The sequence below is a fragment of the Oncorhynchus nerka genome, linkage group LG4 (genome assembly GCF_034236695.1).
Source record: "Oncorhynchus nerka isolate Pitt River linkage group LG4, Oner_Uvic_2.0, whole genome shotgun sequence".
NCBI lineage: Eukaryota > Metazoa > Chordata > Actinopteri > Salmoniformes > Salmonidae > Oncorhynchus > Oncorhynchus nerka.
Genome location: NC_088399.1, coordinates 24,825,470 through 24,850,381, shown reverse-complemented (window position 1 = coordinate 24,850,381; position 24,912 = coordinate 24,825,470). Strand labels below are relative to the sequence as shown.

The following is a 24,912-nucleotide window of genomic DNA, read 5'->3' as shown; positions in this document are numbered from 1 at the left end:
AGAACAGTAGTGGAAGAGACAGTAGTCCTGATAACAGTTGAACAGACAGTGGAAGAGACAGTAGTCCTGATAACAGTTGAACAGACAGTGGAAGAGACAGTAGTCCTGATAACAGTCGAAGAGACAGTAGAACAGACAGTAGTCCTGATAACAGTTGAATAGACAGTAGTCCTGATAACAGTGGAACAGACAGTAGTCCTGATAACAGTGGAACAGACAGTGGAAGAGACAGTAGTCCTGATAACAGTGGAACAGACAGTGTTACAGACAGTAGTCCTGATAACAGTTGAACAGACAGTGGAAGAGACAGTAGTCCTGATAACAGTTGAATAGACAGTAGTCCTGATAACAGTCGAAGAGACAGTGACAGTAGTCCTGATAACAGTTGAACAGACAGAAGAGATAGTAGTCCTGATAACAGTTGAACAGACAGCAGTTCTGATAACAGTTGAACAGACAGTAGAACTGACTGTAGTACTGATAACAGTCGAAGAGACAGTAGTCCTGATAACAGTGGAACAGACAGTAGTTCTGATAACAGGGAAACAGACAGTGTTACAGACAGTAGTCCTGATAACAGTGGAACAGACAGTGTTACAGACAGTAGTCCTGATAACAGTTGAACAGACAGTGGAAGAGACAGTAGTCCTGATAACAGTTGAATAGACAGTAGTCCTGATAACAGTCGAAGAGACAGTGTTACAGACAGTAGTCCTGATAACAGTTGAACAGACAGTGGAAGAGATAGTAGTCCTGATAACAGTTGAACAGACAGCAGTTCTGATAACAGTTGAACAGACAGTAGAACTGACTGTAGTACTGATAACAGTCGAAGAGACAGTAGTCCTGATAACAGTTGAACAGACAGTAGAACTGACATTAGTCCTGATAACAGTTGAATAGACAGTAGTCCTGATAACAGTGGAACAGACAGTAGTTCTGATAACAGGGAAACAGACAGTGTTACAGACAGTAGTCCTGATAACAGTGGAACAGACAGTGTTACAGACAGTAGTCCTGATAACAGTTGAACAGACAGTGGAAGAGACAGTAGTCCTGATAACAGTTGAATAGACAGTAGTCCTGATAACAGTCGAAGAGACAGTGTTACAGACAGTAGTCCTGATAACAGTTGAACAGACAGTGGAAGAGACAGTAGTCCTGATAACAGTTGAATAGACAGTAGTCCTGATAACAGTCGAAGAGACAGTAGTCCTGATAACAGTTGAACAGACAGTGGAAGAGACAGTAGTCCTGATAACAGTTGAACAGACAGTGGAAGAGACAGTAGTCCTGATAACAGTTGAACAGACAGTGGAAGAGACAGTAGTCCTGATAACAGTTGAACAGACAGTGGAAGAGACAGTAGTCCTGATAACAGTTGAACAGACAGTGGAAGAGACAGTAGTCCTGATAACAGTCGAAGAGACAGTAGTCCTGATAACAGTTGAACAGACAGTAGAAGAACAGACAGTAGTCCTGATAACAGTGGAACAGACAGTGGAAGAGACAGTAGAACTGACTGTAGTACTGATAACAGTCGAAGAGACAGTAGTCCTGATAACAGTTGAACAGACAGTAGAACTGACATTAGTCCTGATAACAGTTGAATAGACAGTAGTCCTGATAACAGTGGAACAGACAGTAGTTCTGAAACAGAAACAGACAGTGTTACAGACAGTAGTCCTGATAACAGTGGAACAGACAGTGTTACAGACAGTAGTCCTGATAACAGTTGAACAGACAGTGGAAGAGACAGTAGTCCTGATAACAGTTGAATAGACAGTAGTCCTGATAACAGTCGAAGAGACAGTGTTACAGACAGTAGTCCTGATAACAGTTGAACAGACAGTGGAAGAGACAGTAGTCCTGATAACAGTTGAACAGACAGTGGAAGAGACAGTAGTCCTGATAACAGTTGAACAGACAGTGGAAGAGACAGTAGTCCTGATAACAGTCGAAGAGACAGTAGAACAGACAGTAGTCCTGATAACAGTTGAACAGACAGTGGAAGAGACAGTAGTCCTGATAACAGTAGTCCTGATAACAGTCGAAGAGACAGTGTTACAGACAGTAGTCCTGATAACAGTCGAAGAGACAGTAGAACAGACAGTAGTCCTGATAACAGTTGAATAGACAGTAGTCCTGATAACAGTGGAACAGACAGTAGTCCTGATAACAGTGGAACAGACAGTGGAAGAGACAGTAGTCCTGATAACAGTTGAATAGAGAAGTAGTCCTGATAACAGTGGAACAGACAGTAGTCCTGATAACAGTGGAACAGACAGTGGAAGAGACAGTAGAACTGACTGTAGTACTGATAACAGTCGAAGAGACAGTAGTCCTGATAACAGTTGAACAGACAGTAGAACTGAAGAGAATAGACAGTAGTCCTGATAACAGTGGAACAGACAGTAGTTCTGATAACAGGGAAACAGACAGTGTTACAGACAGTAGTCCTGATAACAGTGGAACAGACAGTGTTACAGACAGTAGTCCTGATAACAGTTGAACAGACAGTGGAAGAGACAGTAGTCCTGATAACAGTTGAATAGACAGTAGTCCTGATAACAGTCGAAGAGACAGTGTTACAGACAGTAGTCCTGATAACAGTTGAACAGACAGTGGAAGAGACAGTAGTCCTGATAACAGTTGAACAGACAGTGGAAGAGACAGTAGTCCTGATAACAGTTGAGACAGTAAGAGACAGTCCTGAAACAGTTGAATAGACAGTAGTCCTGATAACAGTCGAAGAGACAGTGTTACAGACAGTAGTCCTGATAACAGTTGAACAGACAGTGGAAGAGACAGTAGTCCTGATAACAGTTGAACAGACAGTGGAAGAGACAGTAGTCCTGATAACAGTTGAACAGACAGTGGAAGAGACAGTAGTCCTGATAACAGTCGAAGAGACAGTAGAACAGACAGTAGTCCTGATAACAGTTGAACAGACAGTGGAAGAGACAGTAGTCCTGATAACAGTTGAATAGACAGTAGTCCTGATAACAGTCGAAGAGACAGTGTTACAGACAGTAGTCCTGAATAACAGTTGAACAGACAGTGGAAGAGACAGTAGTCCTGATAACAGTTGAACAGACAGTGGAAGAGACAGTAGTCCTGATAACAGTTGAACAGACAGTGGAAGAGACAGTAGTCCTGATAACAGTTGAACAGACAGTGGAAGAGACAGTAGTCCTGATAACAGTTGAACAGACAGTGGAAGAGACAGTAGTCCTGATAACAGTCGAAGAGACAGTAGAACAGAGAGACAGATAACAGTGGAACAGACAGTAGTCCTGAGAACAGACAGTAGAACAGACAGTAGTCCTGATAACAGTTGAATAGACAGTAGTCCTGATAACAGTGGAACAGACAGTAGTCCTGATAACAGTGGAACAGACAGTGGAAGAGACAGTAGAACTGACTGTAGTACTGATAACAGTCGAAGAGACAGTAGTCCTGATAACAGTTGAACAGACAGTAGAACTGACATTAGTCCTGATAACAGTTGAATAGACAGTAGTCCTGATAACAGTGGAACAGACAGTAGTTCTGATAACAGGGAAACAGACAGTGTTACAGACAGTAGTCCTGATAACAGTGGAACAGACAGTGTTACAGACAGTAGTCCTGATAACAGTTGAACAGACAGTGGAAGAGACAGTAGTCCTGATAACAGTTGAATAGACAGTAGTCCTGATAACAGTTGAAGAGACAGTGGAAGAGACAGTAGTCCTGATAACAGTTGAACAGACAGTGGAAGAGACAGTAGTCCTGATAACAGTTGAACAGACAGTGGAAGAGACAGTAGTCCTGATAACAGTTGAACAGACAGTGGAAGAGACAGTAGTCCTGATAACAGTCGAAGAGACAGTAGAACAGACAGTAGTCCTGATAACAGTTGAACAGACAGTGGAAGAGACAGTAGTCCTGATAACAGTTGAATAGACAGTAGTCCTGATAACAGTCGAAGAGACAGTGTTACAGACAGTAGTCCTGATAACAGTCGAAGAGACAGTAGAACAGACAGTAGTCCTGATAACAGTTGAATAGACAGTAGTCCTGATAACAGTGGAACAGACAGTAGTCCTGATAACAGTGGAACAGACAGTGGAAGAGACAGTAGTCCTGATAACAGTGGAACAGACAGTAGTCCTGATAACAGTGGAACAGACAGTGGAAGAGACAGTAGAACTGACTGTAGTACTGATAACAGTCGAAGAGACAGTAGTCCTGATAACAGTTGAACAGACAGTAGAACTGACATTAGTCCTGATAACAGTTGAATAGACAGTAGTCCTGATAACAGTGGAACAGACAGTAGTTCTGATAACAGGGAAACAGACAGTGTTACAGACAGTAGTCCTGATAACAGTGGAACAGACAGTGTTACAGACAGTAGTCCTGATAACAGTTGAACAGACAGTGGAAGAGACAGTAGTCCTGATAACAGTTGAATAGACAGTAGTCCTGATAACAGTCGAAGAGACAGTGTTACAGACAGTAGTCCTGATAACAGTTGAACAGACAGTGGAAGAGATAGTAGTCCTGATAACAGTTGAACAGACAGTGATACTGAAGAGACAGTAGTCCTGATAACAGTTGAACAGACAGTGGAAGAGACAGTAGTCCTGATAACAGTTGAAGTGGAGACAGTAGTCCTGATAACAGTTGAACAGACAGTGGAAGAGACAGTAGTCCTGATAACAGTTGAACAGACAGTAGAACAGACAGTAGTCCTGATAACAGTTGAACAGACAGTGGAAGAGACAGTAGTCCTGATAACAGTTGAACAGACAGTAGAGACAGTAGTCCTGATAACAGTCGAAGAGACAGTGTTAACAGACAGTAGTCCTGATAACAGTTGAACAGACAGTGGAAGAGACAGTAGTCCTGATAACAGTTGAACAGACAGTGGAAGAGACAGTAGTCCTGATAACAGTTGAAGAGACAGTGGAAGAGAGACAGTAGTCCTAATAACAGTTGAACAGACAGTGGAAGAGACAGTAGTCCTGATAACAGTTGAACAGACAGTGGAAGAGACAGTAGTCCTGATAACAGTCGAAGAGACAGTAGAACAGACAGTAGTCCTGATAACAGTTGAATAGACAGTAGTCCTGATAACAGTGGAACAGACAGTAGTCCTGATAACAGTGGAACAGACAGTGGAAGAGACAGTAGTCCTGATAACAGTTGAATAGAGAAGTAGTCCTGATAACAGTGGAACAGACAGTAGTCCTGATAACAGTGGATCAGACAGTGTTACAGACAGTAGTCCTGATAACAGTGGAACAGACAGTAGTCCTGATAACAGTGGAACAGACAGTAGTCCTGATAACAGGGAAACAGACAGTAGTCCTGATAACAGGGAAACAGACAGTGTTACAGACAGTAGTCCTGATAACAGTGGAACAGACAGTAGTCCTGATAACAGTGGAACAGACAGTAGAACCCATGGAGCTCCAGCTCTGACCTAACAAAATGTAAATAAGAGGACAATTATTTCCAGAGCTAAAAGCAGCGCTAGTGTCCAGACTGGAAAATGTTACCTGAGTCTCACTCTTTCTCTCTTTCGTTCTCTTTCTCTCTCTCTCTGTGTTTCTCTAGCTGAGATCAACACCACACCTCCACTTTCCTCCCCCTCCCCCTCTCCAGCCATAGGGAGCACAGACAGAAACTCACCCAGGGGGAGAGGGCCCGAGGCTGGGTTAGGGCCCAGGGTGGGGAGAGGGCCCGAGGCTGGGTTAGGGCCCGGGGTGGGAATGAGTGCCGCTGGTGATCTGCTAGAGTCAGTCCTGGTTCAGAAGGATCATCTCTTCTCCCAGACAGGGGGAATGGTCCTGCCCTCAGCTCTGCCCCAGGACCTGCTGCCTCTCCTGGGGAGAGAAATGAGCACAGGGGGCTTGTCTGGAGGTCTGTCTCTGGATCAACAGGGTCTGTTGAAGAGGATACAACCCCCAGTTTCACAACCCCACGACAGCGGATCACCCCTCCCTTCACAGCTCTCCCAGCCCGACAGCAACCCCCTCACCTCCTCCTCTCAGCCCGTGACACACACACCGCCGGGACAGCGAGATGAGGTCACCACTATCGTCACGGCGACCGTGGACGCAGACGCAGACATGGATGCAGAAACACCTTCACCGGGTATAAGTGGTATACATTAGACCAGGGGTTGGAACCAAAATTATTTTCAATCTTTTCGTTCTGAACAGAAACATACGTTTTTTTAGTTCCGACCAGCAAAATAAAGTTCCTAACTAGTTTCAACCTCTGAAATGTTCATTTTTGAACCTCTGAAATCCTTATTTAAAAAAAAAAAAATTTGCTCATTAAATTAAATTAAATTAAACTTCACCAATCAGTGCGGATAGAGCAGTTTGCTATGCTAAACTTGTTTACGGGCTTGATGGAAAGACAAGTGTAGGGCACGAGATGCAACTTAACATTTTGCGGGAGAGAGCGAGAGAGGGTGAAGGGCATCTTGTTATGGCATGCATTATCTGAATTAGGCCCACAGAATTATACCTACGAAGGAGAGGCTTCTATGGAGGAACTTTGAATGTCTTTGAACTTCAGAGACTTGGCTTAACATTGGACCAGAGCAAGCTAGCTAACAAGCTTGTGCATGCAGAGCGCGCACCGGAATTAAAAACATGTCTTCCCTTTTTGTAGTTAATGAATCCAATGTGAAATGTGATAACTATAGTATCCCTAACTAGCATAGAAAATTACCCTCCCTTAACCCAGACGATGCTGGGCCAATTGTGCGCCGCCCTATGGGACTCCCGATCACGGCCGGTTGGGATACAGCCCGGGATCAAACCTGGGTCTGTAGTAACGCCTCTAGCACTGTGATGCAGTGCCTTAGACCACTGCGCCACTCGGGAGGCCAAATCCATTATTTTCTAAATAAAAATCTCTCCCTATCTTCCGAATCATGCATGTAGCTATCGTCAATAGGCTACAGTAGCCTATGCTTCGGTGCGGTAGCGGCAGGTAGCCTACTCATGGACACGCTAAGAAATTTCTGATTGACACAGGGAGGACTTTGCATAGGCACTTTGTTACGTTTGTTTGTAGGACTGGGAAATATACCCGGAACATAAACAATACTTTATTAACCGGTTTCCATGCTTTTAAAATAACGGTTCTGTTCCAGAACAGTATAGACCACTTTCGTTCCCGGTTCTGTTCCTTGAACAATGTCCTTATTTTCTGGTTTTCAGTTCTGTTCTCTGAACCGTTCCAACCTCTGCATTAGACTAGACTAGAGCATCATCAATGTCAGAGAACACCCTGTCCTTTTACAGAAAGCAGTTGTTGATGTTGTTTACCTTTCTCTCACTGAAGACAGAGATGTGCTTATCTCACCAGCATCCTGGATTACACTGTGAAATAAATTTCTCAAATATTGTATTGTATTGTTAAATCGATGTTTGTCCTCTCCTCTTATCTCTAGCTGTGTCTGGCTGTATGGTGAATTTCTCCGACCCCGAGGGATACATAGACTCTTCTGACGACCCCCCCCTCCCAGATGGAACATTCCTACACTGTACATACACCGTCACTGTGTACACAGGCTATGGAGTCGAGCTACAGGTAAACAAACAAACACACATGCGCTTTCACTGAGTGATGTTATATGCATAAGTTTGTATGTGAAAACTACTTATAAGATGCATACATTGTATCTGAACTCACTTCACTGGCGCTAAAGAGGGAGGCTCGATTGGTGCTAGCACATGAGCAGATCAGATACACCACTGGAACGCCGATTAAGCTGTTTACATGTCCTAATCATTTGAAAGATTGCTCAGAAAACCAGGTGTTTTTAATTAACGTACGCTTACTTTCGATATAAAAATATAGTACTCAATGACACAGACACGGACACACAGACTGCGTTGTGATTGCTGACTCTGTATTGATCTCAGGATTGTCTCTGACCCCTAGTGATGTCTGCTGGTACAGCACCCTGCCCTCCAAATCAAATCAAATCAAATTGTATTTATGACATGCATCAAATTAAACAGTGAAATGCTTGCTGACGAAACTTTCCCAATGATACAGAGTAAAATATATATATATTAACTAACACAAGAGGAATAAAATAATATGCACAAGAATACCAGATCAATGTGGAGCTATATACAGGGAGTACCAGATCAATGTGGAGCTATATACAGGGAGTACCAGATCAATGTGGAGCTATATACAGGGAGTAACAGATCAATGTGGAGCTATATACAGGGCGTACCAGATCAATGTGGAACTATATACAGGGAGTACCAGTACCAGATCAATGTGGAGCTATATACAGGGAGTACCAGTACCAGATCAATGTGGAGCTATATACAGGGAGTAACAGATCAATGTGGAGCTATATACAGGGAGTACCAGTACCAGATCAATGTGGACCTATATACAGGGCGTACCAGCACCAGATCAATGTGGAGCTATATACAGGGCGTACCAGTACCAGATCAATGTGGAGCTATATACAGGGAGTAACAGATCAATGTGGAGCTATATACAGGGCGTACCAGATCAATGTGGAACTATATACAGGGAGTACCAGTACCAGATCAATGTGGAGCTATATACAGGGAGTACCTGTACCAGATCAATGTGGAGCTATATACAGGGAGTACCAGATCAACGTGGAGCTATATACAGGGATTACCAGTACCAGATCAATGTGGAGCTATATACAGGGAGTACCCGTACCAGAACAATGTGGAGCTATATACAGGGATTACCAGTACCAGATCAATGTGGAGCTATATACAGAGAGTACCCGTACCAGATCATGGCGGAGCTATATACAGGGAGTACCAGTACCAGATCATTGTGGAGCTATATACAGGGAGTACCAGTACCAGATCAATGTGTAAATATATAGAGGGAGTACCGGTACCAGATCAATGTGGAGCTATATACAGGGAGTACCCGTACCAGATCAATGTGGAGCTATATACAGGGCGTACCAGTACCAGATCAATGTGGAGCTATATACAGGGAGTAACAGATCAATGTGGAGCTATATACAGGGCGTACCAGATCAATGTGGAACTATATACAGGGAGTACCAGTACCAGATCAATGTGGAGCTATATACAGGGAGTACCAGTACCAGATCAATGTGGAGCTATATACAGGGAGTACCAGTACCAGATCAATGTGGAGCTATATACAGGGAGTACCAGTACCAGATCAATGTGAAGCTATATACAGGGAGTACTAGTACCAGGTCAATGTGGAGCTATATACATGGATTACCAGCACCAGATCAATGTGGAGCTATTTACAGGGTGTACCTGTACCAGATCAATGTGGAGCTATATACAGGGAGTACCAGATCAACGTGGAGCTATATACAGGGATTACCAGTACCAGATCAATGTGGAGCTATATACAGGGAGTACCCGTACCAGAACAATGTGGAGCTATATACAGGGATTACCAGTACCAGATCAATGTGGAGCTATATACAGGGAGTACCAGATCAATGTGGAGCTATATACAGGGAGTACCAGATCAATGTGGAGCTATATACAGGGCGTACCAGATCAATGTGGAACTATATACAGGGAGTACCAGTACCAGATCAATGTGGAGCTATATACAGGGAGTACCAGTACCAGATCAATGTGGAGCTATATACAGGGAGTAACAGATCAATGTGGAGCTATATACAGATAGCAGTACCAGATCAATGTGGACCTATATACAGGGCGTACCAGCACCAGATCAATGTGGAGCTATATACAGGGCGTACCAGTACCAGATCAATGTGGAGCTATATACAGGGAGTAACAGATCAATGTGGAGCTATATACAGCGCGTACCAGATCAATGTGGAACTATATACAGGGAGTACCAGTACCAGATCAATGTGGAGCTATATACAGGGAGTACTAGTACCAGGTCAATGTGGAGCTATATACAGGGATTACCAGCACCAGATCAATGTGGAGCTATTTACAGGGTGTACCTGTACCAGATCAATGTGGAGCTATATACAGGGAGTACCAGATCAACGTGGAGCTATATACAGGGATTACCAGTACCAGATCAATGTGGAGCTATATACAGGGAGTACCCGTACCAGAACAATGTGGAGCTATATACAGGGATTACCAGTACCAGATCAATGTGGAGCTATATACAGAGAGTACCCGTACCAGATCAATGCGGAGCTATATACAGGGAGTACCAGTACCAGATCATTGTGGAGCTATATACAGGGAGTACCAGTACCAGATCAATGTGTAAATATATAGAGGGAGTACCGGTACCAGATCAATGTGGAGCTATATACAGGGAGTACCCGTACCAGATCAATGTGGAGCTATATACAGGGCGTACCAGTACCAGATCAATGTGGAGCTATATACAGGGAGTACCCGTACCAGAACAATGTGGAGCTATATACAGGGATTACCAGTACCAGATCAATGTGGAGCTATATACAGAGAGTACCCGTACCAGATCAATGCGGAGCTATATACAGGGAGTACCAGTACCAGATCATTGTGGAGCTATATACAGGGAGTACCAGTACCAGATCAATGTGTAAATATATAGAGGGAGTACCGGTACCAGATCAATGTGGAGCTATATACAGGGAGTACCCGTACCAGATCAATGTGGAGCTATATACAGGGCGTACCAGTACCAGATCAATGTGGAGCTATATACAGGGAGTAACAGATCAATGTGGAGCTATATACAGGGCGTACCAGATCAATGTGGAACTATATACAGGGAGTACCAGTACCAGATCAATGTGGAGCTATATACAGGGAGTACCAGTACCAGATCAATGTGGAGCTATATACAGGGAGTACCAGTACCAGATCAATGTGGAGCTATATACAGGGAGTACCAGTACCAGATCAATGTGAAGCTATATACAGGGAGTACCAGTACCAGATCAATGTGAAGCTATATACAGGGAGTACTAGTACCAGGTCAATGTGGAGCTATATACAGGGATTACCAGCACCAGATCAATGTGGAGCTATTTACAGGGTGTACCTGTACCAGATCAATGTGGAGCTATATACAGGGAGTACCAGATCAACGTGGAGCTATATACAGGGATTACCAGTACCAGATCAATGTGGAGCTATATACAGGGAGTACCCGTACCAGAACAATGTGGAGCTATATACAGGGATTACCAGTACCAGATCAATGTGGAGCTATATACAGGGAGTACCAGTACCAGATCAATGTGGAGCTATATACAGAGAGTACCCGTACCAGATCAATGCGGAGCTATATACAGGGAGTACCAGTACCAGATCATTGTGGAGCTTTATACAGGGAGTACCAGTAGCAGATCAATGTGTAAATATATAGAGGGAGTACCGGTACCAGATCAATGTGGAGCTATATACAGGGAGTACCCGTACCAGATCAATATGGAGCTATATACAGGGATTACCAGTACCAGATCAATGTGGAGCTATATATAGGGAGTACTAGTACCAGGTCAATGTGGAGCTATATACAGGGATTACCAGCACCAGATCAATGTGGAGCTATTTACAGGGTGTACCTGTACCAGATCAATGTGGAGCTATATACAGGGAGTACCAGATCAATGTGGAGCTATATACGGGGAGTACCCGTACCAGATCAATGTGGAGCTATATACAGGGATTACCAGTACCAGATCAATGTGGAGCTTTATACAGAGAGTACCCGTACCAGATCAATGCGGAGCTATATACAGGGAGTACCAGTACCAGATCAATGTTGAGCTATATACAGGGAGTACCCGTACCAGAACAATGTGGAGCTATATACAGGGATTACCAGTACCAGATCAATGTGGAGCTATATACAGGGCGTACCAGTACCAGATCAATGTGGAGCTATATACAGGGAGTACCAGTACCAGATAAATGTGAAGCTATATACAGGGAGTCCTAGTACCAGGTCAATGTGGAGCTATATACAGGGATTACCAGCACCAGATCATTGTGGAGCTATATACAGGGAGTACTAGTAGCAGGTCAATGTGGAGCTATATACATGGATTACCAGCACCAGATCAATGTGGAGCTATATACAGGGAGTACCAGATCAATGTGGAGCTATATACAGGGAGTACCAGTACCAGATCAATGTAGAGCTATATACAGGGAGTACCAGATCAATGTGGAGCTATATACAGGGAGTACCAGATCAATGTGGAGCTATATACAGGGAGTAACAGATCAATGTGGAGCTATATACAGGGAGTAACAGATCAATGTGGAGCTATATACAGGGAGTACCCGTACCAGATCAATGTGAAGCTATATACAGGGCGTACCAGTACCAGATCAATGTGGAGCTATATACAGGGCGTACCAGTACCAGATCAATGTGGAGCTATATACAGGGCGTACCAGTACTAGATCAATGTGGAGCTATATACAGGGAGTAACAGATCAATGTGGAACTATATACAGGGCGTACCAGATCAATGTGGAACTATATACAGGGAGTACCAGTACCAGATCAATGTGGAGCTATATACAGGGAGTACCAGTACCAGATCAATTTGGACCTATATACAAGGCGTACCAGTACCAGTTCAATGTGGAGCTATATACAGGGAGTAACAGATCAATGTGGAGCTATTTTTTAAAATTTATTTTATTTTTTATTTCACCTTTATTTAACCAGGTAGGCTAGTTGAGAACAAGTTCTCATTTGCAACTGCGACCTGGCCAAGATAAAGCATAGCAGTGTGAACAGACAACACAGAGTTACACATGGAGTAAGCAATTAACAAGTCAATAACACAGTAGAAAAAAAAATGGGCAGTCTATATACAATGTGTGCAAAAGGCATGAGGTAGGCGAATAATACAATTTTGCAGATTAACACTGGGGTGATAAATGATCAGATGGTCATGTACAGGTAGAGATATTGGTGTGCAAAAGAGCAGAAAGGTAAATAAATAAATAAAATAAAAAAACAGTATAAAAACAGTATGGGGATGAGGTAGGTGAAAATGGGTGGGCTATTTACCAATAGACTATGTACAGCTGCAGCGATCGGTTAGCTGCTCGGATAGCTGATGTTTGAAGTTGGTGAGGGAGATAAAAGTCTCCAACTTCAGCGATTTTTGCAGTTCATTCCAGTCACAGGCAGCAGAGTACTGGAACGAGAGGCGGCCAAATGAGGTGTTGGCTTTAGGGATGATCAGTGAGATACACCTGCTGGAGCGTGTGCTACGGATGGGTGTTGCCATCGTGACCAGTGAACTGAGATAAGGCGGAGCTTTACCTAGCATGGACTTGTAGATGACCTGGAGCCAGTGGGTCTGGCGACGAATATGTAGCGAGGGCCAGCCGACTAGAGCATACAAGTCGCAGTGGTGGGTGGTATAAGGTGCTTTGGTGACAAAACGGATGGCACTATGATAGACTGCATCCAGTTTGCTGAGTAGAGTGTTGGAAGCCATTTTGTAGATGACATCGCCGAAATCGAGGATCGGTAGGATAGTCAGTTTTACTAGGGTAAGCTTGGCGGCGTGAGTGAAGGAGGCTTTGTTGCGGAATAGAAAGCCGACTCTTGATTTGATTTTCGATTGGAGATGTTTGATGTGAGTCTGGAAGGAGAGTTTGCAGTCTAGCCAGACACCTAGGTACTTATAGATGTCCACATATTCAAGGTCGGAACCATCCAGGGTGGTGATGCTAGTCGGGCATGCGGGTGCAGGCAGCGATCGGTTGAAAAGCATGCATTTGGTTTTACTCGCGTTTAAGAGCAGTTGGAGGCCACGGAAGGAGTGCTGTATGGCATTGAAGCTCGTTTGGAGGTTAGATAGCACAGTGTCCAATGACGGGCCGAAAGTATATAGAATGGTGTCGTCTGCGTAGAGGTGGATCAGGGAATCGCCCGCAGCAAGAGCAACATCATTGATATATACAGAGAAAAGAGTCGGCCCGAGAATTGCACCCTGTGGCACCCCCATAGAGACTGCCAGAGGACCGGACAGCATGCCCTCCGATTTGACACACTGAACTCTGTCTGCAAAGTAATTGGTGAACCAGGCAAGGCAGTCATCCGAGAAACCGAGGCTATTGAGTCTGCCGATAAGAATATGGTGATTGACAGAGTCGAAAGCCTTGGCGAGGTCGATGAAGACGGCTGCACAGTACTGTCTTTTATCGATGGCGGTTATGATATCGTTTAGTACCTTGAGCGTGGCTGAGGTGCACCCGTGACCGGCTCGGAAACCAGATTGCACAGCGGAGAAGGTACGGTGGGATTCGAGATGGTCAGTGACCTGTTTGTTGACTTGGCTTTCGAAGACCTTAGATAGGCAGGGCAGGATGGATATAGGTCTATAGCAGTTTGGGTCCAGGGTGTCTCCCCCTTTGAAGAGGGGGATGACTGCGGCAGCTTTCAATCCTTGGGGATCTCAGACGATATGAAAGAGAGGTTGAACAGGCTGGTAATAGGGGTTGCGACAATGGCGGCAGATAGTTTCAGAAATAGAGGGTCCAGATTGTCAAGCCCAGCTGATTTGTACGGGTCTAGGTTTTGCAGCTCTTTCAGAACATCTGCTATCTGGATTTGGGTAAAGGAGAACCTGGAGAGGCTTGGGCGAGGAGCTGCGGGGGCGGAGCTGTTGGCCGAGGTTGGAGTAGCCAGGCGGAAGGCATGGCCAGCCGTTGAGAAGTGCTTATTGAAGCTTTCGATAATCGTGGATTTATCGGTGGAGACCGTGTTACCTAGCCTCAGTGCAGTGGGCAGCTGGGAGGAGGTACTCTTGTTCTCCATGGACTTCACAGTGTCCCAGAACTTTTGGAGTTGGAGCTACAGGATGCAAACTTCTGCCTGAAGAAGCTGGCCTTAGCTTTCCTGACTGACTGCGTGTATTGGTTCCTGACTTCCCTGAACAGTTGCATATCACGGGGGCTATTCGATGCTATTGCAGTCCGCCACAGGATGTTTTTGTGCTGGTCGAGGGCAGTCAGGTCTGGAGTGAACCAAGGGCTGTATCTGTTCTTGGTTCTGCATTTTTTGAACGGAGCATGCTTATCTAAAATGGTGAGGAAGTTACTTTTAAAGAATGACCAGGCATCCTCAACTGACGGGATGAGGTCAATGTCCTTCCAGGATACCCGGGCCAGGTCGATTAGAAAGGCCTGCTCACAGAAGTGTTTTAGGGAGCGTTTGACAGTGATGAGGGGTGGTCGTTTGACTGCGGCTATATACAGGGAGTACCAGTACCAGATCAATGTGGACCTATATACAGGGAGTACCAGCACCAGATCAATGTGGAGCTATATACAGGGCGTACCAGTACCAGATCAATGTGGAGCTATATACGGGGAGTACCAGTACCAGATCAATGTGAAGCTATATACAGGGAGTACTAGTACCAGGTCAATGTGGAGCTATATACAGGGATTACCAGCACCAGATCAATGTGGAGCTATTTACAGGGTGTAAATGTACCAGATCAATGTGGAGCTATATACAGGGAGTACCAGATCAACGTGGAGCTATATACAGGGAGTACCAGTACCAGATCAATGTGGAGCTATATACAGGGAGTACCCGTACCAGAACAATGTGGAGCTATATACAGGGATTACCAGTACCAGATCAATGTGGAGCTATATACAGGGCGTACCAGTACCAGATCAATGTGGAGCTATATACAGGGAGTACTAGTAGCAGGTCAATGTGGAGCTATATACATGGATTACCAGCACCAGATCAATGTGGAGCTATATACAGGGAGTACCAGATCAATGTGGAGCTATATACAGGGAGTACCAGATCAATGTGGAGCTATATACAGGGAGTAACAGATCAATGTGGAGCTATATACAGGGAGTAACAGATCAATGTGGAGCTATATACAGGGAGTACCAGTACCAGATCAATGTGAAGCTATATACAGGGCGTACCAGTACCAGATCAATGTGGAGCTATATACAGGGCGTACCAGTACCAGATCAATGTGGAGCTATATACAGGGCGTACCAGTACTAGATCAATGTGGAGCTATATACAGGGAGTAACAGATCAATGTGGAACTATATACAGGGCGTACCAGATCAATGTGGAACTATATACAGGGAGTACCAGATCAATGTGGAGCTATATACAGGGAGTACCAGTACCAGATCAATGTGGAGCTATATACAGGGAGTACCAGTACCAGATCAATGTGGAGCTATATACAGGGAGTACTAGTACCAGGTCAATGTGGAGCTATATACAGGGAGTACCAGTACCAGATCAATGTGGAGCTATATACAGGGAGTACCCATACCAGATCAATTTTGAGCTATATACAGGGAGTACCAGTACCAGATAAATGTGAAGCTATATACAGGGAGTCCTAGTACCAGGTCAATGTGGAGCTATATACAGGGATTACCAGCACCAGATCATTGTGGAGCTATATACAGGGAGTACTAGTAGCAGGTCAATGTGGAGCTATATACATGGATTACCAGCACCAGATCAATGTGGAGCTATATACAGGGAGTACCAGATCAATGTGGAGCTATATACAGGGAGTACCAGTACCAGATCAATGTAGAGATATATACAGGGAGTACCAGATCAATGTGGAGCTATATACAGGGAGTAACAGATCAATGTGGAGCTATATACAGGGAGTAACAGATCAATGTGGAGCTATATACAGGGAGTACCAGTACCAGATCAATGTGAAGCTATATACAGGGCGTACCAGTACCAGATCAATGTGGAGCTATATACAGGGCGTACCAGTACCAGATCAATGTGGAGCTATATACAGGGCGTACCAGTACTAGATCAATGTGGAGCTATATACAGGGAGTAACAGATCAATGTGGAACTATATACAGGGCGTACCAGATCAATGTGGAACTATATACAGGGAGTACCAGTACCAGATCAATGTGGAGCTATATACAGGGAGTACCAGTACCAGATCAATTTGGACCTATATACAAGGCGTACCAGTACCAGGGAGTAACAGATCAATGTGGAGCTATATACAGGGAGTACCAGTACCAGATCAATGTGGACCTATATACAGGGAGTACCAGCACCAGATCAATGTGGAGCTATATACAGGGCGTACCAGTACCAGATCAATGTGGAGCTATATACAGGGAGTACCAGTACCAGATCAATGTGAAGCTATATACAGGGAGTACTAGTACCAGGTCAATGTGGAGCTATATACAGGGATTACCAGCACCAGATCAATGTGGAGCTATTTACAGGGTGTAAATGTACCAGATCAATGTGGAGCTATATACAGGGAGTACCAGATCAACGTGGAGCTATATACAGGGAGTACCCGTACCAGAACAATGTGGAGCTATATACAGGGAGTACCAGATCAACGTGGAGCTATATACAGGGAGTACCAGTACCAGATCAATGTGGAGCTATTTACAGGGTGTACCAGATCAACGTGGAGCTATATACAGGGAGTACCAGTACCAGATCAATGTGGAGCTATATACAGGGAGTACCCGTACCAGAACAATGTGGAGCTATATACAGGGCGTACCAGTACCAGATCAATGTGGAGCTATATTCAGGGAGTACTAGTAGCAGGTCAATGTGGAGCTATATACATGGATTTCCAGCACCAGATCAATGTGGAGCTATATACAGGGAGTACCAGATCAATGTGGAGCTATATACAGGGAGTACCAGTACCAGATCAATGTAGAGCTATATACAGGGAGTACCAGATCAATGTGGAGCTATATACAGGGAGTACCAGATCAATGTGGAGCTATATACAGGGAGTAACAGATCAATGTGGAGCTATATACAGGGAGTAACAGATCAATGTGGAGCTATATACAGGGAGTACCAGTACCAGATCAATGTGAAGCTATATACAGGGCGTACCAGTACCAGATCAATGTGGAGCTATATACAGGGCGTACCAGTACCAGATCAATGTGGAGCTATATACAGGGCGTACCAGTACTAGATCAATGTGGAGCTATATACAGGGAGTAACAGATCAATGTGGAACTATATACAGGGCGTACCAGATCAATGTGGAACTATATACAGGGAGTACCAGTACCAGATCAATGTGGAGCTATATACAGGGAGTACCAGTACCAGATCAATGTGGAGCTATATACAGGGAGTACCAGTACCAGATCAATGTGGAGCTATATACAGGGAGTACCAGTACCAGATCAATTTGGACCTATATACAAGGCGTACCAGTACCAGTTCAATGTGGAGCTATATACAGGGAGTAACAGATCAATGTGGAGCTATATACAGGGAGTACCAGTACCAGATCAATGTAGACCTATATACAGGGAGTACCAGCACCAGATCAATGTGGAGCTATATACAGGGCGTACCAGTACCAGATCAATGTGGAGCTATATACAGGGAGTACCAGTACCAGATCAATGTGAAGCTATATACAGGGAGTACTAGTACCAGGTCAATGTGGAGCTATATACAGGGATTACCAGCACCAGATCAATGTGGAGCTATTTACAGGGTGTACCTGTACCAGATCAATGTGGAGCTATATACAGGGAGTACCAGATCAACGTGGAGCTATATACAGGGAGTACCAGATCAATGTGGAGCTATATACAGGGAGTACCCGTACCAGAACAATGTGGAGCTATATACAGGGATTACCAGTACCAGATCAATGTGGAGCTATATAGAGGGAGTACTAGTACCAGATCAATGTGGAGCTATATAGAGGGCGTACCAGTACCAGATCAATGTGGAGCTATATACAGGGCGTACCAGTACTAGATCAATGTGGAGCTATATACAGGGAGTAACAGATCAATGTGGAGCTATATACAGGGAGTAACAGATAAATGTGGAACTATTTACAGGGCGTACCAGATCAATGTGGAACTATATACAGGGAGTACCAGTACCAGATCAATGTGGAGCTATATACAGGGAGTACCAGTACCAGATCAATGTGGAGCTATATACAGGGAGTACCCGTACCAGAACAATGTGGAGCTATATACAGGGAGTACCAGATCAACGTGGAGCTTTATACAGGGAGTACCAGATCAATGTGGAGCTATTTACAGGGTGTACCTCTACCAGATCAATGTGGAGCTATATACAGGGAGTACCAGATCAACGTGGAGCTATATACAGTTAGTACCAGTATCAGATCAATGTGGAGCTATATACAGGGAGTAACAGATCAATGTGGAGCTATATACAGGGAGTAACAGATCAATGTGGAACTATTTACAGGGCGTACCAGATCAATGTGGAACTATATACAGGGAGTACCAGTACCAGATCAATGTGGAGCTATATACAGGGAGTACCAGTACCAGATCAATGTGGAGCTATATACAGGGAGTACCGTACCAGAACAATGTGGAGCAATACCAGATCAACGTGAGCTATATACAGGGAGTACCAGTACCAGATCAATGTGGAGCTATTTACAGGGTGTACCTCTACCAGATCAATGTGGAGCTATATACAGGGAGTACCAGATCAACGTGGAGCTATATACAGGGAGTACCAGTATCAGATCAATGTGGAGCTATATACAGGGAGTAACAGATCAATGTGGAGCTATATACAGGGAGTAACAGATCAATGTGGAACTATTTACAGGGCGTACCAGATCAATGTGGAACTATATACAGGGAGTACCAGTACCAGATCAATGTGGAGCTATATACAGGGAGTACCAGTACCAGATCAATGTGGAGCTATATACAGGGAGTACCCGTACCAGAACAATGTGGAGCTATATACAGGGAGTACCAGATCAACGTGGAGCTATATACAGGGAGTACCAGTACCAGATCAATGTGGAGCTATTTACAGGGTGTACCAGATCAATGTGGAGCTATATACAGGGAGTACCAGTATCAGATCAATGTGGAGCTATATACAGGGATTACCCGTACCAGAACAATGTGGAGCTATATACAGGGATTACCAGTACCAGATCAATGTGGAGCTATATACAGGGAGCACCCGTACCAGATCAATGCGGAGCTATATACAGGGAGTACCAGTACCAGATCAATGTGGAGCTATATACAGGGAGTACCAGTACCAGATCAATGTGTAAATATATAGAGGGCGTACCAGTACCAGGTCAATGTGGAGCTATATACAGGGAGTACCAGTACCAGATCAATGTGGAGCTATATACATGGAGTACTAGTACCAGGTCAATGTGGAGCTATATACAGGGATTACCAGCACCAGATCAATGTGGAGCTATTTACAGGGTGTACCCGTACCAGATCAATGTGGAGCTATATACAGAGAGTACCAGATCAATGTGGAGCTATATACAGGGAGTACCAGTACCAGATCAATGTGGAGCTATATACAGGGAGTACCCGTACCAGATCAATGTGGAGCTATATACAGGGTGTACCCGTACCAGATCAATGTGGAGCTATATACAGAGAGTACCAGATCAATGTGGAGCTATATACAGGGCGTACCAGTACCAGATCAATGTGGAGCTATATACAGGGCGTACCAGTACCACATCAATGTGGAGCTATATACAGGGAGTAACAGATCAATGTGGAGCTATATACAGGGAGTAACAGATCAATGTGGAGCTATATACAGGGAGTAACAGATCAATGTGGAACTATATACAGGGCGTACCACATCAATGTGGAACTATATACAGGGAGTACCAGTACCAGATCAATGTGGAGCTATATACAGGGAGTACCAGTACCAGATCAATGTGGAGCTATATACAGGGAGTACCCGTACCAGAACAATGTGGAGCTATATACAGGGAGTACCAGATCAACGTGGAGCTATATACAGAGAGTACCAGTACCAGATCAATGTGGAGCTATTTACAGGGTGTACCTGTACCAGATCAATGTGGAGCTATATACAGAGAGTACCAGATCAATGTGGAGCTATATACAGGGAGTACCAGTACCAGATCAATGTGGAGCTATATACAGGGAGTACCCGTACCAGATCAATGTGGAGCTATATACAGGGAGTACCAGTACCAGATCAATGTGGAGCTATATACGGGGAGTACTAGTACCAGGTCAATGTGGAGCTATATGCAGGGATTACCAGCACCAGATCAATGTGGAGCTATTTACAGGGTGTACCTGTACCAGATCAATGTGGAGCTATATACAGCGAGTACCAGATCAACGTGGAGCTATATACAGGGAGTAACAGATCAATGTGGAACTATTTACAGGGCGTACCAGATCAATGTGGAACTATATACAGGGAGTACCAGTACCAGATCAATGTGGAGCTATATACAGGGAGTACCAGTACCAGATCAATGTGGAGCTATATACAGGGAGTACCCGTACCAGAACAATGTGGAGCTATATACAGGGAGTACCAGATCAACGTGGAGCTATATACAGGGAGTACCAGTACCAGATCAATGTGGAGCTATTTACAGGGAGTACCAGTACCAGATCAATGTGGAGCTATATACAGGGAGTACCAGTACCAGATCAATGTGGAGCTATATACAGGGAGTACCCGTGCCAGATCAATATGGAGCTATATACAGGGATTACCAGTACCAGATCAATGTGGAGCTATATACAGGGAGTACTAGTACCAGGTCAATGTGGAGCTATATACAGGGAGTACCAGTACCAGATCAATGTGGAGCTATATAATCGTTCTCCAAGATGGCGTAGCAGTCGGACGTGTGTTTTGTCTTGTCCCGTCCTGTATAGTGTAAATATAGTTTTTCCTCGTTTTTTTTTTCTGTATATATTTCGTACATATTTTAATCTCACTTTCCAACTACAGGCTGAATATACTCTCCTGCAACCCGCATCACCCAATGTGGTACGGATCTGCTTTTTCTATACTTTAGAATCGGAACCCTCATCAGAAGCTAGCCGCTAACTAGCTACTAGCTAGCCACTGCTAGCGGTCTTCAACGCTAACTAGGACACCAGCGCGACATCTACCCAAAGCATATCAGACTGCTTTTTCTCTACCACAACTCCGGATTCCTACCGCAAGCTCTGAACCTTTATACCGGATCATCGTAAATAGCTAGCTGCAATCCGAGTGGCTACTCCTGGCTAACGTCTCTGTCCCAGAGCAAGCACCAGTTAGCCTGGAGCTAGCCTCGAGCTAAGCCCATCTCCCGACTAGCCGAAGAGGTCCAAAAATACCTAATTTGCCAATTGGCCTGGACCCTCTACTGACCCTCTACTGCCGACACGGAGCCCCGCCGATCCATCACGACTGGTCTGCCGACATAATCGTCCGAGGGGGTTTCAACAGGCTTTTCCGCTGCGACATCGCCAAAGATCCATCTGCTGGCCAAGGCCCGCGAGCTTTCTGAATCACTGTATCTCCAGCTCACCGCATGAAGAGGAATAAACAGACTCACCCCATCGCGACGTCCCCCAAAGGTTAACTCTCTAGCCCTCGCTATCTCCCTGCTTGCTAATTCGGCCTGCTAACGGCTAGCTTGTCAAGCTCCGGTCCGCTAACTGCTACCTTGTCTAGCTCGGGCCTACGAACTGTTAGCTTGTTAGCACAGGCCTGCTAACCGTCTGAACCACCGCGTCCCAATCACTCTCTGACCCCATTTACTTTCTATCTCTTTTTGATTTTTAATTTGTTTATACCTTCCGGAAACCTGCCTCACCCAATGTGATACGGAATCGCTATTACTTTTACTCTTATTTTTATTTTTATGACACACTCAAGAACCTCCAGACGCTAACCAGCTAAAAGCTAGTTAGTCATTGTTAGTTAAAAAAAAAAAAAACCTGGATAACACTCGCCAGCCCAGCCCCCCTGCCCATCCACCACTGCCCCCCTGGACACTGATCTCTTGGCTACATAGCTGACGCACGCTGGACTGTCCATTAATCACGGTACTCCTTTCTGCTTGTTTGTCTTACCTGTCGGCCCCGTTGCCTAGTCAACGCCATTTTACCTGCTGTTTGTTGTGCTAGCGGATTAGCCTCGCCTACTGTTTTTAGCTAGCTTTCCAAATTCAACACCTGTGATTACTGTATGCCTCGCTGTATGTCTCTCTCAGATGTCAATATGCCTTGCATACTGTTGTTCAGGTTAGTTATAATTGTTTTAGTTCACAATGGAGCCCCTAGACCCACTCTGCATACCCCTGTTACCTCCTTTGTCCCACCTCCCACACATGCGGTGACCTCACCCATTACAACCAGCATGTCCAGAGATACAACCTGTCTCATCATCACCCAGTGCCTGGGCTTACCTCCGCTGTACCCGCACCCCACCATACCCCTGTCTGCGCATTATGCCCTGAATATATTCTACCATGCCCAGAAACCTGCTCCTCTTATCCTCTGCCCCCAACGCTCTAGGCGACCAGTTTTGATAGCCTTTAGCCGCACCCTCATACTACTCCTTCTCTGTTCCGCGGGTGATGTGGAGGTAAACCCAGGCCCTGCATGTCCCCAGGTACCCTCATTTGTTGACTTCTGTGATCGAAAAAGCCTTGGTTTTATGCATGTCAACATCAGAAGCCTCCTCCCTAAGTTTGTTTTACTCACTGCTTTAGCACACTCTGCTAACCCTGATGTCCTTGCCGTGTCTGAATCCTGGCTCAGGAAGGCCACCAAAAATTCAGAGATTTCCATACCCAACTATAACATCTTCCGTCAAGATAGAACTACCAAAGGGGCGGAGTTGCAGTCTACTGCAGAGATAGCCTGCAAAGTAATGTCATACTTTCCAGGTCCATACCCAAACAGTTCGAACTACTAATTTTGAAAATTACCCTCTCCAGAAATAAGTCTCTCACTGTTGCCGCCTGCTACCGGCCACCCTCAGCTCCCAGCTGTGCCCTGGACACCATTTGTGAATTGATCGCCCACCATCTAGCTTCAGAGTTTGTTCTGTTAGGTGACCTAAACTGGGATATGCTTAACACCCCGGCAGTCCTACAATGTAAGCTAGATGCCCTCAATCTCACTCAAATTATCAAGGAACCCACCAGGTACAACCCTAACTCTGTAAACAAGGGCACCCTCATAGACGTCATCCTGACCAACTGGCCCTCCAAATACACCTCCGCTGTCTTCAACCAGGATCTCAGCGATCACTGCCTCATTGCCTGTATCCGCCACGGAGCCGCAGTCAAACGACCACCCCTCATCACTGTCAAACGCTCCCTAAAACACTTCTGTGAGCAGGCCTTTCTAATCGACCTGGCCCGGGTATCCTGGAAGGACATTGACCTCATCCCGTCAGTTGAGGGTGCCTGGTCATTCTTTAAAAATAACTTCCTCACCATTTTAGATAAGCATGCTCCGTTCAAAAAATGCAGAACCAAGAACAGATACAGCCCTTGGTTCACTCCAGACCTGACTGCCCTCGACCAGCACAAAAACATCCTGTGGCGGACTGCAATAGCATCGAATAGCCCCGTGATATGCAACTGTTCAGGAAGTCAGGAACCAATACACGCAGTCAGTCAGGAAAGCTAAGGCCAGCTTCTTCAGGCAGAAGTTTGCATCCTGTAGCTCCAACTCCAAAAGTTCTGGGACACTGTGAAGTCCATGGAGAACAAGAGCACCTCCTCCCAGCTGCCCACTGCACTGAGGCTAGGTAACACGGTCTCCACCGATAAATCCACGATTATCGAAAGCTTCAATAAGCACTTCTCAACGGCTGGCCATGCCTTCCGCCTGGCTACTCCAACCTCGGCCAACAGCTCCGCCCCCCCGCAGCTCCTCGCCCAAGCCTCTCCAGGTTCTCCTTTACCCAAATCCAGATAGCAGATGTTCTGAAAGAGCTGCAAAACCTAGACCCGTACAAATCAGCTGGGCTTGACAATCTGGACCCTCTATTTCTGAAACTATCTGCCGCCATTGTCGCAACCCCTATTACCAGCCTGTTCAACCTCTCTTTCAT

General features: G+C 45.1%; 1 protein-coding gene across 3 annotated transcripts in view; it reads left to right on the top strand.

The window, feature by feature from the left end:
• The window catches only part of LOC115123700 (seizure 6-like protein), a 261,744-nt gene that overhangs the window by 82,354 nt on the left and 154,478 nt on the right, over positions 1 to 24,912 (top strand). For 2 of the 3 annotated variants that reach the window (XM_065017381.1, XM_065017380.1), the window contains exons 2-3: positions 5,608 to 6,147; positions 7,463 to 7,602. In XM_065017381.1, coding sequence (XP_064873453.1) covers positions 5,608 to 6,147; positions 7,463 to 7,602 — 680 coding nt within the window. The remainder of the gene's footprint in view (positions 1 to 5,607; positions 6,148 to 7,462; positions 7,603 to 24,912) is intronic. The other variant, XM_065017382.1, reaches the window with a different exon arrangement.